Source organism: Manis pentadactyla, chromosome 1, assembly GCF_030020395.1.
Source record: "Manis pentadactyla isolate mManPen7 chromosome 1, mManPen7.hap1, whole genome shotgun sequence".
In the NCBI taxonomy this organism is placed as follows: Eukaryota; Metazoa; Chordata; class Mammalia; order Pholidota; family Manidae; genus Manis; species Manis pentadactyla.
In genome coordinates, this window is record NC_080019.1 from 91491279 (window position 1) to 91510476 (window position 19198).

General features: G+C 37.4%; 1 protein-coding gene across 3 annotated transcripts in view; it reads left to right on the forward strand.

Annotated features, from left to right (window-relative positions):
* The window catches only part of GFM1 (G elongation factor mitochondrial 1), a 45370-nt gene that overhangs the window by 7654 nt on the left and 18518 nt on the right, over positions 1-19198 (forward strand). For 2 of the 3 annotated variants that reach the window (XM_036904097.2, XM_057499591.1), the window contains 8 exons: positions 3064-3180; positions 5220-5370; positions 9396-9553; positions 10115-10193; positions 12531-12668; positions 14163-14264; positions 15873-15929; positions 18419-18556. In XM_036904097.2, the coding sequence (XP_036759992.2) occupies positions 3064-3180; positions 5220-5370; positions 9396-9553; positions 10115-10193; positions 12531-12668; positions 14163-14264; positions 15873-15929; positions 18419-18556 (940 nt within the window). The remainder of the gene's footprint in view (positions 1-3063; positions 3181-5219; positions 5371-9395; positions 9554-10114; positions 10194-12530; positions 12669-14162; positions 14265-15872; positions 15930-18418; positions 18557-19198) is intronic. The other variant, XM_036904098.2, reaches the window with a different exon arrangement.

Genomic DNA, 19198 nt, shown 5'->3' on the forward strand with positions numbered 1-19198 from the left:
CACAGATTTTGTGGTGTTGAATTATTGTTGTCATTTGTCTCCATATATTGCTTGATCTATTTTTTTATTTTTTATTTTCTTTGTGTAATTTATTTCAAGTTTCATACTTTTGTGGTCTGAGAAACTGGTTGATACAATTTCGATCTTTGAATTTACTGAGGCTCTTTTTGTGGCCTAGTATATAATCTGTTCTTGAAAATGTTCCATGTGCACTTGAGAAGAATGTGTGTTTTGCTGCTTTTGGGTGTAGAGTTCTGTATATGTCTCTTAGGTCCATCTGTTGTAATGTGTTATTTAGTGCCTCAGTCTCCTTAACTATGGCTGATCTGTCCTTTGGAGTGAGTGGAGTGTTAAAGTCTCCTAGAATGAATGCATTGCCTTCTATTTCCCCTTTTAATTCTGTTAGTATTTGTTTCACATATGTAGGGCTCCTGTGTTGGGTACATAGATATCTATAATGGTTATATCTTCTTGTTGGATTGACCTCTTTATCATTATGTATTGTCCTTTGTCTCTTGTGACTTTCTTTGTTTTGAAGTCTATTTTGTCTGATACAAATACTGCAACTCCTGCTTTTTTCTCCCTGTTAGTTGCATGAAATGTCTTTTTTCATCCCTTCACTTTTAGTCTGTGCATGTCTTTGAGTTTAAAGTGAGTCTCTTGTAGGCAGCATATAGATGGGTCTTGTTTTTTTATCCATTCAGTGACTCTATGTCTTTTGATTGGTGCATTCAGACCATTTACATTTAGGGCAATTATCAATAGATACGTACTTATTGCCATTGCAGGCTTTAGATTCGTGGTTACCAAAGGATCTAGGTTAACTTCCTTACTATCTGAGAGTCTAACTGAACTCACTTAATATGCTATTAGAAACACAATCTAAAGGTTCCTTTTTCTCATCCTTTTTCTTCGTCCTCCATTCTTTATATATTAGGTATCATATTCTGTACTCTTTGTCTAGCCCCGGATTGACTTTGGGGATAGTTGATTTAATTTTGCATTTGCTTAGTAATTAGTTGTTTTACTTTTTTTACTGTGGTTTTATTACCTCTGGTGACAGCTATTAAACCTTAGGAACACTTCCATCTACAGCAGTCCCTCCAAAATACACTGTAGAGACGGTTTGTGGGAGGTAAATTTTCTCAGCTTTTGCTTATCTGGAAATTCTTTAATCCCTCCTTCAAATTTAAATGATAATCTTGCCGGATAAAGTATTCTTGGTTTGAGGCCCTTCTGCTTCATGGCATTAAATACATCATGCCACTGCCTTCTGGCCTGTAAAGTTTCTGCTGAGAAGTCTGATGATAGCCTGATGGGTTTTCTTTTGTATGTGATCTTATTTCTCTGTCTGGCTACTTTTAATGGTCTGTCCTTATCCTTGATCTTTGCCATTTTAATTACTATGTGTCTTGGTGTTATCTTCCTTGGGTCCCTTCTGTTGGGAGAGCTGTGCAGCTCTATGGCCTAAGAGATTATCTCCTTCCCCAGATTAGGGAAGTTTTCAGTAATTATCTCCTCAAAGACACTTTCTATCCCTTTTTCTCTCTCCTCTTCTTCTGGTACCCCTATAAAGTGAATATTGTTCCGTTCAGATTGGTCACACAGTTCTCTCTATATTCTTTCATTCTTAGAGATCCTGATCCTTTTTTCCCTCTGTGCCTCAGCTTCTTTGTATTCCTCTTCTCTAATTTCTATTTCATTTATCTTCTCCTCCACCATATCTAATCTGTTTTTAAAACTTTCCATTGTGTATTTCATTTCTGATACTATGTTCCATAATGATTGGATCTCAGACTGGAATTCATTCCTGAGTTCTTGAATATTTTTCTTTACCTTCATGAGCATGTTAATGATTTTTATTTTGAAATCCCTGTCAGGAAGATTCATGAAGTCGATTTCATTTGAATCTTTCTCAGGTGTTGTATTCGTAATTTTACTTTGAACCAGGTTCCTTTTGCATTTCATATTTGTATATGGCACCCTTTGATGCCCAGAAGCTCTACTCTCTGGAGCTGCTCAGCCCCTGAAGCAATGTCAGGGGTCGCAGGGGAGTGGTATTGGTGCCTGGCGGGAGGAAAGAGCTGTTTCCTGCTTCCTGGCTGCTGTGCCTGTCTCCACTGCCTGAACCAGTGGGCCAAGCACACAACTCCCATGCTTTCTCATACGTTCCATCTCTTCTCATTTTGTGCTGGGTGATGAGAGCATAGTTGAGGTCAGCCTTCCAGCTCACTAATATGGTACTCTCTGTGTCCCTTCTGTTATTTCGCCTGTTTTTTTCCTTTTAATTTCAGTAATTATACAGTTAATTTCTGTAAACTTTCTATTTTATTGCAACATCTTTACTAATGGAGGCAATACCTTTTCAGATCTTTACATTTTATTTCACCTAGTAACTCCCTCCTTGGAAGTTAGTACAAATTCATGAGCTCACACCTCTCTTTCAAGTTCTTCATTTCCTTCATATATTTGGTGGTTCTTAGTTACCTATCTCAGTTATAAGTGAGGGCCTTGAGTCTAGACTGAGCAAGCAGGGGTGATGGGTGTATTTCTCCTCAAGTGAGAACCCTGACCATGAGTGCCATTTCCGTCCGTGGTCGTGCTGCCTGGGCACGTAGGTGGATGCTGAGTGCCAGACTTTAACACTCACTCTGAGAGCTCTCCAGGAGCTCTTTAGGTCGCTGTGCTCAGCCTTGCTGGCAGCAGCTGGTCTAAGAATAAGAGATGGGCACGGTCATCCTGCCATCCCTTAATTTCCTGGCCATCTACTGCTGACCTGTTCTTCCTCCTCCTGTTGCTAGTTTAGGGTATTCTGGCCATCTCTTGTGAAAACATTTACTTTAGAATTCTTTTTCTTGCCTAACTAGGATTATGGCTTCCTGAGCACATTGAGTTTGGCTGTCACTCTGTTCCCAGCTGCTTTATATCTTCTGTTCTGAGTTGATGACCCCCCTCCCAGTTCTAACAACATCAGCCATTGACTTGTTTTTTTATTTCTTTTGTCACTCCAAAGGGATTTATGGAGGAAAAAATAGGTAATCATATGTATTTTTTATTTTTCAGGTCTAAACTGAGTCAAAATGCAGCATTTATGCAAATACCCATTGGTTTGGAGGGTGATTTTAAAGGCGTTATAGATCTTATTGAGGAACGAGCCATTTATTTTGATGGAGACTTTGGGTAAGTGTTAAAAATATATTATAAAAATGTTGTATTTTAAGTATCACAGAGAAGGAAAAGGATGACTGCTTTAAACAGAGTAAATGTCTTCTTGAAATATGGCTGGAAGAATATCCTCTTAAGATGTATTTTGTTTGAGTACCTTTAATCCTGTTTTGCTTAGTATTTAACACAAAGGAGAATGTGTTGCTTTTTGGGTAGTGTATTTATATTGCATTATGACCTGCGTGGTGTGATGGAAGGAGGCCTTCAGCTTGGGCTAATATTATGAACTCTCTGTTTCTGCTGTTTGTTTATTCGTTCATTCATTCTACAGACTTCATGGAAAATCTGCTTTGTCGTCCTCGGTATTATAATAAAAACTGGGAAGACAATAGGGGTCATAAATACTTGTTCTACCTACTTCATGAAATTACAAAGATTAAAAGATTAATATATAAAAACAGTTAATAGTATATGTTTGGGTTGGGCAATACAAGAAGAAAATTGGCAATTTTTTGATATGGTATTTAGTCTGTTAATTAACTTTTGCATGACTTTTGCATACAGAACACTATACTTTCCCAGTGGGTATCAAACCTTGGCATTCAGGATTCACATATTCCTGGATTCACCTCCAGAAGATTTTGACATTTAGTAGACCTAGGGTGGGGCCTGGAATTTGCATTTCTGGAAAGCTCCCTCTGTTGATGCTAATGTTGTAGGTCCGAGGACCATACTTTGAGTGGCACTGACCTAGACAATGTGGGGAGTCATAAATGCCCCCTTCTCCTGAGGAATAGCCCCAAAAGCCTGGCAGTTTCAACAAAAGATACTTCCTGTGGGAGGGTGAGGTTCCTGCCTTTGCAGGGGCACTGGGATTGCTGGTCTGGCAGGTGAATGAAGGACATTCTGCTCAATTAACTACCATTTATTTTCATCAGCTGCCTTATGGACAGGGAAAGACGGGGCCATGCAGAGGATGAGGCATTTCTCTACCTTTTGTGTGGTAACTGAGTAATGACAACAGAGATTGTCTACCATTTCTTAGAATGTAAGGCCAAGAGGACAGGGATGTTTTATCAGATTTATTTGATGCTGTGTCCTCAGGCCTAGGACCTTAAAAAATATTTGTAAATGAATAAATAAATCCACTTCCCCATGTTCCTGTCCTCTAAAGTAGAGGCTCTTACACTTAGCTGTATGTCGGAACCACAGGTAGAATTTCTTAATATGTCTGCCCCCTTTCTCAGCTCCAGACCACTGGGTATGTGTATTTTGAAAAGACTCCACAGATGATTCTGAAAATGAAAGGCTAAGAATCGGAGCTTGACAGGAAGGGTGAAATTAAGATTTGAAGGCTGTGAAGAGCATTCTTTAGCATAAGAATTATTTTCTGACTATTTGTAGTTGGCTTCTTTTATTTTTTAAATTTAGGAAGATGTTTTCTGGAAAGATTATTTTTTGACATATTTTTCATTTGTAAAAAAGTATTTTGAAAAACTCAGACTGTTGTTTTTAAATACCAAGTATATCCATTTCTCTGTTATATATATTTTATTTGTGACTTTTACCCGTTGAACCCCTAGAGGAATGGAGAACTGGGGTCAAGGTTAAAGAGTCTGTCATATCTAGTAACCTTGTTTACTACAAAATGGGATATTCTCTGTTAAAAATTGTGTGATTCAGTTTGTTGTTAATAGAGAGGAAAAGGGTCAGGTCTCTAATCTTGCTTGTTAGAGAGAATGTGATGTTCTTATTAGTTTGATTAATAGAATTTTCAAGAGTCATATGGGTTTTGGAGGCGGACTGGCTCTGAATCTTGGCTCTTCTGTTTGCTAGTAGTACAACCATGAACAATTTGCTTTGTCTGTTTTAAGTATTTTTGCCACTGTTCTGAGTTTTAAAGTTATACATTAGTCTTATTTGCCAGTTTAATGCAAGTATGTCAGAGCTCCTACCAAAAAAAATTTTAGCCATTAGTTTATCTTTCTCACTGATGCTTTATTTGTTTAACTGAATTTCTTTAAAGTGCCAAAATAACACCTTTGTTTTCTTAGGCAGGTTGTTCGATATGAGGAAATTCCAGCAGAATTCAGGGCAGCAGCAGCCGACCACCGGCAGGAGCTGATTGAATGTGTTGCTAATTCAGACGAGGAGCTTGGTGAGATGTTCCTGGAAGAAAAAATCCCCTCAAATTCTGATTTAAAGGCAAGTGCTCTCAGAATAAGTCTTAACATTAACAAGGAAAGGGGGTGTCTATTGTGTTTGTGGGAAGGGAACATGATGCTTTTATGCATGGGTTTCATTAGTGAAATCTGAGTCAGCTTATTTCACATTATTCGTTTCTCCAAAACATATTTGCCATGGCATATTACTTTTTTTTTTTTTTCTGAGTAGAGAGTTACATAATATCTTAAAATGGGAAAAAAGTCATTGTTCTGGGAACAAAGATACTTAAACAACCAACCTCTTGGCTATATCAATATTAAGAAGAAAGAAGATAAATACAGAAATGTTATAGCCATAAGACCAATTAAGATAAAAGGCTGCTAAATGCTGGCTATATTATACTGTTGTACTATTTAGAAAGCCTTATAGATTCCTTTACTTGATTACTCAGTTTTTTTTAATTAAAGAGATCTCTGCCTAAGACTTTTATTCATTTTTTGAATAGACATTTTTCCATAAATGATACACAGATGGCCAATGAGCCCTTGAAAATACACTCAGCATTGCTAAACATTAAGAAAAGTAAAAAATCAAAACCACAGTGAGATATACCACTATCCATGCTGTTATTAAACAAAAATGAAATCAGAAAATTTTTTTGTACTTTTCATAATAGCTAAATAGTTTCTTTCTGTTAATAATAGTAAAATAAGAAGTGTTGGCAAGGATGTGGAGACATTGGAACCTTTGTGCATTCCTGGTGGGAATGTGAAAAGATGCAGCCACTGTGGGAAACAGTATGGTGTTTCCTCAAAAAATTAAACACACAACTACTGTATGAATCAAGCAGTTCCACTTCTGGGTATATATCCAAAAGAACTGAAAACAGGGATTCAAACAGATTTGTACACTGATGTTGATAGCAGCACTGTTTACAACAGCCAAAAGGTAGAAACAACCTATATACTGATCTTTGGATGAATGGATAAACAAATTGGTGTATACATACAGTGGAATATTGTTCAGCCTTAAGGAATGAGATGCTGATAATGCTACAACATAAATGAACTGTGAACACATGGTAAGTGAAATAAGGTAAACACAAAAGGACAAATATTGTATGATTCCATTCTGTGTGGTACCCAGAATAGTCAAAATTCCTAGAGCCAGAAAGTAGAGTAGTGGTCACCAGGGGCTGGGAGCACACAGTGGGGAGTTTAATGGGTACAGAGAAATAGTTCAGGATGATGGAAAAGTTCTGGAGATGGATAGTGGTAATGGGAGCACAGCAGTGTGAATGTACTTAATGCCACTGAGCTATATACTTAAAAAAGATTGAAATGGTAGATTTCATGTTATGTGCATTTTGCCATAATAAAAAAAAAGACTGAAAAGACTGATAGTTTGCCAAAGCACTTTGTGCACTTAGCAGAGATCAGATAAGTAATTATTGTGTGCACTGCAGTTACGCAGTTTATAGTAGCTCAGATCAGAGGGAAAGAACCCTATTAAAGCTGAGGATGCTTACTAATATATCTCATAACTTTGAGTCCTTTTGCATTAACAGAGGCCTTACCTGCCACCTCAGTTCTTGCATGAGTAAGAAACACCATATAGGAACATATAGTTCTGGCCTTAAATAAAGTCAGACATTGTATCCTGGGAATCACAATACGAAGTTAGGTTTTTATCTATTAAAGGTCATGTCTTAGGAGTCCCCAAGGCCATTGCCAGAAGTATTCAAAGGTCTCAGCAGAGTTATACTCATGGTTATGATTATTGCAGTGAAAGAATACAAAGCAAAGTCAGCAAAGGAAAAAGACATGAGATACAGTCCAGAAAAGAAACCATGTGTAAGCTTCCAAGGGTTCTCTCCTAGTGCAGTCATGCAAGCCATACCTAATTCCTCCAGCAATGAGTTGTGAATGCACTTGTGAAATCTCGTCTGTCAGGGAAGCTCATTAGAAACTCAGCCCAAGGTTTTATTGGGGCTGGTCACATTAGACATCTTCTGCCTGGCATTTCCTCAGGTTCCAGGCTCCCAGGAGGAAAGCAGGTTGAGCAAACACCACATTGTTTGGACAGACAGCGTAGGCACAGTGAACCAGTTCTGAGAATGCTGGGAATCCTCCTAAAATCCAGGTTGTCAGGCACCAGCGGGGGCCAACCCTGCCAGCAGGCTTCTCTAGGAATAGCAGTTTCAGTCCAGCTATGCTTACTGTTTGTTTTGCACAAGTTACTTGCATGTATTTTAGTTTCTGTATTGTTGGATATATTATTATTAGGAATAGTGGAAAGGCAACAGCTTTCAACTATGAAAGTGATTCTTAAGAAAACAAAGTAAAATTTTGAAAAAATAAAGCTTTTATTAGGCTAGTATAGGCAGAGTTTTGATTTCTCCTTTTTTCTATTTGTCTAATATCCTCATATGTTTCTTTATTCAATGGATGTAAAAAAAAAAACATGGCGAGATTCTTTTATGTCCCTACTTGTATATACGGGGAATGGGAGAGAAGTCTAAGATATGACCATGTGACGTTGGGTACACTAAATAGCTAGTGACTTAGCCATTTCTGGTTCCTAGAACAGCAAAAGCAAATTTTTAAGATAGTTCCAAATAGCGGTTCCTTTCTTGCCCTACATATTTTTTTATTAAGGTATCGTATCAGTGATATACACTATTACGAAGGTTTCACATGAAAAACAATGTGGTTACTACATTCACCCATATTATCAAGTCCCCCCCCACACTCCATTGCAGTCACTGTCCATCAGTGCAGTAAGATGCCACAGAGTCACTGCTTGTCTTCTCTGTGCTACAGTGTCTTCCCCATGATCCCCACACACCATGTGTACTCATCATAATACCCCTCAATCCCCTTCTCCCTCCCTCCCTCACCCCTCCTCTTTGGTAACCCCTAGTCCCTTCTTGGAGTTTGTGAGTATGCAGGCCATGCTGTTTTGTTCCTTCAGTTTTGCTTCATTGATATACTCCACAAATGAAGGAAATCATTTGGTATTTGTCTTTCTCCGCCTGGCTTATTTCACTGAGCATAATACCCTCTAGCTCCATCCATGTTGTTGCAAATGGTAGGATTTGTTTCTTTCTTATTCTTGCCCTACATATTTTCCCCTTTTTTATACTCCTTGTATTGTGTTCAGCTGTTAATCCCACTTTTCATTTTGGTGATGTTTAAAAGTTGTGGTTATAGATGTTTTACTTTAAACTTTTTGGGGATAACTACTTTTCTGATTTTTTCCTGGGGACTGAGAAATGTACGCTGGCTCCATATTTCTGCAGGGGCAAGTTGTGGCCCCAGCACTGCTGATGGCCTCTTCTAGCTGCTGGAGCCAAGGTCCCCTGCATCCTCTCCGAGGCCAGCCAGTGGGGCCGCCAGAGGGCTATAGTTGGAGGACATTGTAGTGCTGGTTCTGAGGCTTGGAGCGACCGGGACGTTGTCATCTTAGAGCCTGTTGCTTATCATGGCCCTTACTTTATGAATGATTTGTACTGTTTGGCTTCCTGTATGTATGTTCTTTAAAAAAAGAAAACAAATCAATTAAATTTTTTTTACATTATCCTTTCATATGGTTTAAACATTTAAAAAGTATACAAAGTATACAAAGGTACCCAGTAAAAAAATCTCCCATCTGTCTCTTAAATGCCCAGTTTTTTCCCTCCCTAAAACAAGGGTATCTTTCTGGTGAATCTTTCTAAAGATTTGTGTGTATGTGCATATATATTATTTGTCCCGTGCTTTTCCACAATTGTTAGCATACTTTTTACACCATTTTGTGTTGTGCCTTTATATTTATATATTTTTTACCAAGTTGAAAATTAGTGTCATTCTAAGAGTGTTGAAAGCAGTTGTATAGAAATAATTTCCTAGCCCTGAAAAAGGAACCAAGTTTTTTCTTTTTCATATTTTGACTAATGTCTAGAGGATTCTAGCCTCCATTAGAGAGGGAAGTCCAAAGAGGAGCAGTTAATTCTAAATGTGTTGGCTTGTAATTGATTTGAACCACAAACTCTGATTTTTAAGTTTAATTTATTTCCTTTGTAGCTTGCAATCCGAAGAGCTACTCTAACTAGGTCATTTACTCCTGTCTTCTTGGGAAGTGCCTTGAAGAACAAAGGGGTTCAGCCTCTTTTGGATGCTGTTTTAGAATACCTCCCAAATCCAGCTGAAGTCCAGAATTACGCCATTTTCAATCAGGAGAAGTAAGTTTGGGGAATGAATTGAAATGAAGTTCATGCAGAAATACTTAACACACTCACACTGTGAAAGAATTTAAGAATGGTTTGGGTGGTTATGTTGTGTTTGTGTTTCTCTTTCCCCATAATTTATAAAAATCAGTCACCATTTCTATTTAGGTAACATTTTTGACATATAGAAAAATATTTTTTAGAGGAGTTCCTATATCATATTCTGTTTGTGAGTTTGAAGTGTGATTTTTTTATTATCTAGCATCATTTATATCATCAGAAAATTTTCTCATTTGGGACTAGCTGTTTTTAGTAATACTAAAAAAAAAAATCTTCAAGAAACATTTTTTTAAGCTCTCATTGATTATTTTACTTTTCTTCTGTGCCATTTCTGTGTGTTTTAGTCTGTGATGGTCCTGTCACCTGTAGTAACTACACAGTGAAATCTCACATGTGAGGTCAGAAATGATCAGCATGCATGTTCTTTCTCTCAAATAATTATACCATTTGATGAAACAAGTTGATATAAACGATACATCAAGTATTGCATCTTACAGATACTTCTTTTATTTTAAGTGACTCAAAAGAGAAAATCTTAATGAACTCCAAAAGAGATAATTCCCATCCATTTGTAGGCCTGGCGTTTAAACTGGAGGTAAGCTGCTTTCTAATGTTTTTAACCTCTCTATGTAGAAATGTTCTTTTCTTCTAGGCTTTTATGCCTGTTATAAAATGACTGTAATGATAGATTTGGTTACAGTTTTCTCTGCTGAATATCTTTCCCCCACCCCCGCCTTTCACACTGTCTCTTTAGAAGGAAGTTACTATGGACAGTCTGTACTTAAGGAGTGTGGAATTATGCTCTCCCTCCTTGAGGGAGCAATATCTACCTAAGTTATTTGGGATACTTCTGTATGGAAGAGTTGTCTTTTCTTTCCCATTTATTTATTTATTCCAATCATTATTCATGTCAGTATGGCATTTAGACTGTTTGTTTTGTACTTTGAGTCACATTTTGTTTGTTTTGTTGCCCAGATTGGCCAGGTTTGGCCATTGGAGCTCTTTCAGTTGCTTCTGTGTCTCTTTGAGATTCCCAAATGTTTTGCTCTTTTGAATACTTCCTTATTTTATGGCACTATAGACTGCTTCAGGCTTATCTTGTACAGTCCCTGCCCCAGCCCTAGAAGCAGCCATTTCTCTGTAATCCTGATTCCTTTTAATCAAGAATGGTATTAGAAACTAAGATTTGGGCACTTGTTGTGCTTTTTGTTAGGTTCTTTTTGCTTCTGCTCATAATACTTTAAGTGGGAAAGAAGGTAGATAAGTTGAAAGTGTTGTAGGTGGTTATTTCTGGGATGGAGTTATATTTGAGTTTTTTTCCTACTTTTTATTTTTAAATTTTTGCAACATACTTATTCTAAAAATGAAAAAAAGGAAATTTTAAAATAAAAAGTAGAAATAACAGTATAGTAACAATTTTTATGTACAAAGCATTAAAAAATAACGTATTTAGGAATATCTTCTCAGGATCCCCCAAATAGTGATTACTGAGTTAAAAGAATGGAATATTTTAATATATAATGGTTTATATTGCTAGATTGCTTTCAGACTCTCAGAATTAATATATCAGATTATTTCAGTGTATCTTTATAAGCACTGAGTCTTATTTTAAAATCATTACTGGTTTCATGAATGAATGGTGGTGCTGTAATATTTCCTCTTCCCTTAGTTCCTAATGAGAAAACATTTTCTGTATATTTACTATGTAGTAGTATTTCCTCTTTTGTAATTGTTTCTATTTTTTTATTAGTGCCTAAGTGTTTCACTTATTTGTACAAACTTTCTCTAATAAAGCTGATTTTTTAAAAACAATCAGCAGTTCATATATATCCAAATACATCTTTTTCTTTAGTCTCTCTCTCATTTTTAACCTAGAAACTCTCCTCTTTTTGGATATTTCACAAATACTTTTGTTTCTTCTGCTTTTTTACTGTTTTTTTTTTTCACTATTAATCTACCTGGAATTTGTTTTGCTGTATACTGTGAGGTGGGATTCTGAATATATCTCCTCTGCCTCCAAATGAAGGACCAATTGTTCAGTTATGGGGTTTTAAACAGTGCTTTATTTTTCCATTGATTTGTCAATCTCCTTTGTCATTTTTTGACAACTGTGTTTACATTTTTGGTATTTATACTCTACTCCCTGGGCTGCTGAGTTTAATTTGTGCTATGTCCACATTCTTATTTAAGTTTTATAATATTTAATGTTTTTATATCAATCAGGGTTGATTTATTCTCATTGCCATAGTTTTTCAAAACTTTGTTTTTATCCAGTCTTCTAAATTTTAAAATTACTAATCAGATGTTTAAATATTTCTCTTGGTGTTTTATTGCTATTGTTTTAAATCTATAAATTAATATGGGAAGAATTGACAACTTTTAAATACACATCTAATTAGATTAAACCGAAAAGTTAAAAAAAGAAAGTTATATTGAAGAGGAATTGATTCTTGATTGTTCATTTTCTATTCCATCACTTTAGACAACTCTTACATGTATAGCTTTCCAGGTGCTTATTAAAAGTTTTTTTAGATGTATAGTACAATCTTACCATTTCTAGTGATATTTTTGGGTTTTTCCAATAATTGTACCTTATTTGTTTTACATCTTACTGTGTTAAACCGAACTTACGAAATATTACTGGAAGGCCAAACAAATAGTCCTAAGTCCATACTGATATTTTCTGATAATTTTTATTTCAGAGGAAGAAGAAGTAATGTCTTGGATTGTGATACCCAAAAGATGGACAACCACTTAACTAATCTATTTTCAAAGCTAGTATTTATCTAGTTTATGACAGTACACTGAAACATGTATATAAGGTGTGCTATGAAAATAGGGGGTATTTGGAAGTAATTGTGAAGCTTTCCTTCTAATTTTGATTCTTATGTTTCTTTTTTAATCTTTCTGCCCTTAAAATCTTAACTTCTAGGCTGGTCGATTTGGACAGTTAACTTACGTCCGCAATTACCAAGGAGAGTTGAAGAAGGGTGACACCATCTTTAACACGAGGACAAGAAAGAAAGTGCGGGTGCAGCGGCTCGTCCGCATGCACGCCGACATGATGGAGGCAAGTGTGGGGTGCTTGTTGTGAGATCAAAATCTCTCCAGTGCAGGTGAGGTAGATCTATCTTCTTGGTATCCTGAGCCCCACAGAAAATTACTTCTAATTGAACATGTTTTCCTAGCTTCTTCCTTCTTACTTAAATGTACTATAATTTAGATGTGGCACTTGGTAGAGGCTAAATTGGCAGATGTTAAGGACACATTTTATACCACTTTTTGGGAATTATCTGTATTTCTGCAATGGCCAAGGTTCAGGAGAATAGACAATCCCCTAAGACACAGAACACAAAATTCAGCACTCTCCTCAAGAGCTATCATTACAAAGAATATAATAGGTTTTTAGTTAATGGAGCTGTGGTTTTTAAAGATAATGGAAGGTAGTAATTACACTGGTCATGCCTAATTTCCTACACTGGTCAGTGAATTTCCTTTCAGAAATATGTCAGGTCTGAAAGCTCTGTTAAATCCTAGAGCTTTTTATTCCTACTATAGAACCAATCCCCAGAAGGGGGGCCATACTATACTATTGCTGGAATCATCTGAAGATTTAAAACCTCTCAGGGTCTGATTGAGGAGATGAGTTTTGGTCTATGGCTCGAATTCTTGAATCGGCTTTGTATTTTGCCATCCTTCTGTTCTTTAGGGTTAGGCTGTGGCAGGAATACCACCAAGTGCAGGAGGCCATCTCCTACTCCCACCCTTTCCTCATTCAGCTCTATTCCGAGAGAAATGTATTAGTCTAAGCAAAATCTGGAGGACAGTCAGAGATTTGTGGTGGCCATAACTTTTGTCTTTCAAAATTGGACGTATTGCTCTTTGGGGAGATTGACAGCAGGGGGCAGGCTAGAGAGATTAGTGTCTGTCACAGCTGTTTCACCAGCAGAAGCTAGGAGATCGGTACAGCTGTGTGACTTCAAGAGACGCTTGCTCATTCACAGCCACAGCTGTTGTTAATGAACTGTCAATATAAATGGACAAAAGCTAGGAAGCTTAAAGATATTAAAGCTTTGTTCTTAGATATCCTGTGTTTGCTTGACTGCTTGCATCTGTGAGAAATTGATTGTTTTTAAGTACAATGGACTCATTCTCCAGCCTTTGTTTTCAAAACTTCCTTTGCAGTTTTTCCTTGTATGTCTTTGTCATGCCTGTCTCACTGTGGACTGTGGCAGCATAGATAAGAACGTGCTTTTTAATTCTGTAGAAATAACTTTAGAACTGTGAGGCTCAGTGTTCTGTCTGTACTGCAGATCCTTCAAGTAATGACGCAGTAGCTCTAAGTTACTGAAATGTGTTTAAATAAGGTCCCTGTTTTAAGATCTATCTTGCCATGGTTGATTGGTGGTATTTCATTGATTCTAGCTAATCATTCTCTGTAGAATTCCTGGTAGGAATTCTGCCATGTTTATGTGTAGTTTGTTTATAATACAATTACTTTTTAGTTACCATACCCTGATTTGTATTACTTGCAACAAGCATTTTGTGTCATTTCTTTCTTTAGGATGTGGAGGAGGTGTATGCCGGAGACATTTGTGCCTTGTTTGGCATTGACTGTGCTAGTGGAGACACATTCACAAACAAAGATAACAGTGGCCTTTCCATGGTACGTCGTTTAATTCCAAAGCTGTTTGTCACTTGAGTTTCAAAGTCTGTGTTTTTATGTAGTACACTTAGTACTTCAGGAAAACGACCACAGAAGTTTACCTTAAGTACCACAGGCATCAGTGTAGACTGCATGTGGCTGTTCTGATATCAGTTAGACAGGTGCTCTGTAAGCTGACTTACCTGATTTCCTCATGAAATCATTTCACAACCCTCCAAGGGTTAGCATGGGAATAAAATCTCCACTAGGTATACCTGGGCTTTGTGGTTCTGCCTCCTCTACCCTGAGATCTGCCTCCCACTGTGGATGCCCCCCTTAGGTGCCCTCACTGTCGTCAGGCTAGTCCCAGTGGGGGGCCCCTTCCTTGCTGAGCAGCCAGGGAGTGGACCCTTGTCTAGTCCCTGAGGGAACTGTGTCATTTGGACTGTTAGCCTTGGGCAGAACAGAACAGAACCACGCTCCAAAGGCAAGATGCGACTGGACAGTCTGACTGACAGTGGGCTGCACGCAGCCTGCCTTGTGGAACTCAGAGGCCCCTTTCCATCCCTGAGGGGTTCTGGAGAGAAGAGCGTGCTTGGGCACCTCCTGCCTTTGAGTCCCCTTCACTCCCTCCCCTCTTCTGCCCCTGTAGGAGAACAGGCTCTCTGGCCATGTGGCCATTTGTTCATGAGAGTGGTCCCTCTCTTGAATTCAGTGAAGAAAGAGTATGAGTACATAGTGGGGTAGGTAATGTTCACTGAAGGAGTTTACAGTGGGGTCGTTAACCTAAGAAATAGTCAACGCTAGTAGATGAGCACTCCAGTATTCTCCTGAATCATATGATGAATTCATAATTGTATAATTTAGGTTTTTTGTGTAAAATATTCTCTGATGTCTGAGGTTTTACATGTTCACTTAAGACACTACAAAAAAAAATCTACACAGGTTTTGGGGGGATGTAGAAAAGAGGTGTGTTTTATAATTATTGATGCGGCCTTCTCTGAACACTTGTCATTAGTGACATGAAGGGACTGGAGGTTGTAGGAAGTGTTCAGGCTTTAAAGCAAATAGACCTTCGTTGGAATCTCACCTCTGCTCTATACTTCCTGCTGGCCCTTGGCTAACTTATTTTATCTTCTTTCCAAGGCTTTCATTTTATTTTTAAAACGAGATAATATCTGTCTCTCAGAGTTGTGATTGATTAAATGAGATATCAAATGTATAAAGAACCTTGTGCCTTTTCTCTGTTTCTCTTATCAGCAATCATAGTCTATTTTGATTAAAGTAATTTCCCAAAGATAGCAAGAGCAAACATAGCCGCTAGCTAATAAGAATTCCACATCACATTATAATGATAATGTTAAACTGAAAGTGTCAATAAACTTGAAGAGTCTTAAACAGTAAAGTAAGTAAATGGATGATTTATTTTTCTTGTTTGGGAGGGAGGAGATCATGAAAGTGGACAGCTTTTATTAATGTATTCTATTAACATTTATATAATGCAAACAGACCAAGTTATATATTGCAGAGCCTAAAGGTGTTGACTCATTTTGTCCTTTGTTCTTTTGAAAAGTTGCACATTAAAATCAATCCATCTTTGACCCAAACATTATTCTTAAAATATTTTAGGAGTCAATTCATGTTCCTGATCCTGTCATTTCAGTAGCAATGAAGCCTTCTCACAAGGTAGGAGTTTGCTTTAAAGCTCAGTGTATCACAGTAAAAGTTGAGCTCTTTTCATCTGCACATGGTATCTTATGGTCTTGATTTCCTCTGTTGGTATGGAGATCACCTTTTAAAATCTACCTGTTAGTAGTACTTGTCAGTATATTTGAAAAAATTTATGGTATTGAAACATTCACAAGACTGTGCTTTATAACTTTGCTGCATCATTGGCTCCAGGCTAGTCCAGGCTAGTAAGTGTAACTTCCTAGATTCAGATCAGCAAGGATGGAAAAGGGGAAACAGGGGCATTTCTCATAAGCTGTGGCAAAACCTCACTTTAAAGTGCATTAGGATATTGCATAGATTAATTGCCTCCTGATTATAATGCATCTCTAGATTTGTGGTAGTTGTGAAGTAAATGTCTGAATATGGAAAGCCTTTCCAAAAAACTTTCTCTCACTTTCATATATAACAGTTTTATTGTTGGATTTGACTCCATTTAGCTTTTCACAAAGCCAGAATTGCTTGGTTTTTCATTTGCATTGCTGCTGTTGGAATTAGTCATGATCTTGAACCATAATGGTTTAGTGAAGTTGCCTTACATTTGTAACAGTCATGTTAATATGGTATTGACATTAACTCATTCATGCATTTTTTATAACCTTTTTTCAACTGTAAACTATCATTCACAGTACATACTCTGACTTACTGTCATGTGGATACATTAGCCAGCTACCTGTTAATCTATTTTGAGGACTTTGAGATTTTCCATACCCTTCTCAATATAGAAAAGAGAATTTTGAGGTAGCAAGAAGCATTGAGTCATTCCATCTCAGAAATTTGAAGAAAGGCAAACTTTACATCATAACTATAGTAAAAGGGCAGTTTGTTAAAAGTGCTTTGCTAAATTGTTTGCTTCTCCCTTTAGAATATGCAGGGCTAGAAGTTAAAGATACTGTACTTCATTCCTAACTCGTTTATGTAAGATATTTAGCTGTCAATAATTCACAACAACAGAAGGAAAGCAAATATCCAAAAGGGTTTTTGGTGTCTCAGAGTTGTCTGCTTGTTTGAGTTAATTAATTTAAATCAAATAATGAAGTCACTGCATAGAGTTGTGAATCTCAGTAGTGGGGGCAGGGATGGTTTTCTAGTAAGTGGCGAGCCCCTGGCTAATGCAGGGAAAAGGCAGCAGACTTCAGAGATGGACTAGCCCAGGATTCAGTCCCAGCTTTGCCACGTACTGAGTATGTGACCTTGAACAAGTCACGTAACCTCACCTCTAAAATGTGGTAATTCCATCTTGTAACACTGTGGTTAGAATTTGAGATAACACGTACAAAACACAGAGCACAGCCCCACGCACGTGATAGCTGTTACACTCGTGATTCAAGGTGTGTATTATATTCCTGCCATAAGAAATGAGCACAAACTTAGTGGCTTCAAATAACACAGATGTATTATTTTACAGTTGTATAGTTCAGAAATCTGACAGAGTCCTTAATCGGCTGAAATTGAGATATTGACAGGGCAGTGTTCCTTTCTGAAGACTCCAGGGAACATTGCTTACTCAGATTGTTGGCAGAATTCAGCTCCTTGTGGTTGTAGGACTGGCATCCCCATATCCTTGAAGATAGTCACCTGAGGCCCATTCCTAGCTTCTATAAACCACCTGCCTTCTTAGGCTTGTGGCCCTCTTCTTCCTGTCTCCAATGCCAGCAACAGTGATGTGATTCCTTCTCATGCTTCAAATTCCCTCTCCCTGCCTCCTCTTCCATCATTGAATCTCTCCTACCTTTGCTTCTGCATTCCTCTCATTTTTTAAAGGCTCATGAGATGACATTGAGCCACCCAGATTGCTCATGATAATCTCCCCCATTTCGAAGTCTATAACCTTAAACACAACTGTAGAGCCCCCCCCTTACCATGTACGGTAACATTGATAGGTTTTGGGGGGATAGGGCATAACCTTAGAGAGCCATTATTCTATTTACCACATAAAGCATTATATCTGGGGAGACTGAAAGCATATCAAACCACATCCAAGCAGATTGTTTTTAAGGACTGGTCAGTGTGGTAGTTGCCTTACTATTGGTTCAAACTGTCTGGCTTGAATCTATGAGAGTCTTGGTAAACATGCTGATCTTTGATTATGTAAAGGATTTCTAAAATATAACACAGTTACACAGATTCTACTTCTCTTTTATGGGCAGTTTTCCACAAATGGACAGGTTTTGTCAGTGTAATAGGAAAAGATATGGAGTTAAGTCTTAAACTCTTGTTTTGTATCTGGGTTTGGAAATAAAATTCTATCAGCTAGCTATTCCCTGCTCCCTAGGCTATGTGGTGTCCAAGTTCACATGTTAAAAGGGTATGGGCTAGGAAGTACATGGGGATCATTTTTATTTATTAACTGCTAATGTGTTTGATTTCATTCAGTAGAGGTTTTTCAACAATCCCATTAAACTTACCATGTTTAGTAAAATGTGTGATGACTTCTTTTTTTAAAGAATGATCTGGAAAAATTTTCGAAAGGTATTAGCAGGTTTACAAGAGAGGATCCCACATTTAAAGTCCACTTCGACACCGAGAGTAAAGAGACAATTGTATCTGGAATGGGAGAATTACACCTGGAAATCTATGCTCAGGTAATGAGTTACAAGGAAGTGAAATTAAATTCACTTTATTTATGCCTATTTTGTTAAGAGTAAAAGCAAACAGTGTTTAATCTAATGACCATAAACTGACAGTGGTTCTTCAGACTTCACTCTGGTTTGTGTCCAGATGTATATACTGTTACATTACTATGTGTTATAAATTACTTTTAATCTCTAAATTTTGCACATTAACTATTTTTTATCTCTAAATCTCTTTATTTGTAAAACATTACAAACTCATAAGAGTCAAAATTCAAGAGTATTTGCAGTAAGACCATCCATCCACCTGCAGGTCATGGTTAGATGGGTCAAGTAAATCCCGGTGCCAACTTTAGGGAGACATCCTGCAGGGAGAAACCTGCTGTGAAAGTCAGCCCACCAGTACTCACTTTTCAGGCCATTTCTTGCCTGCCCTCTTCACAAGTCAGTATTTAAAGATCATTACAATATAGATAAAGAAAGGGTAGACAGGGCTTCTGTTTTCCTAGGAAAGGTCTTGTGTGTATATTAATGAAAATGAAAGATACATGACAATGATTAAGAATTCTAGGTGTGATATTTTTGAAGTTAAGATAGTAGAAAATTCTGACAACATATTCATATACTATGCCAGTGAACATGTCATAGTATAAA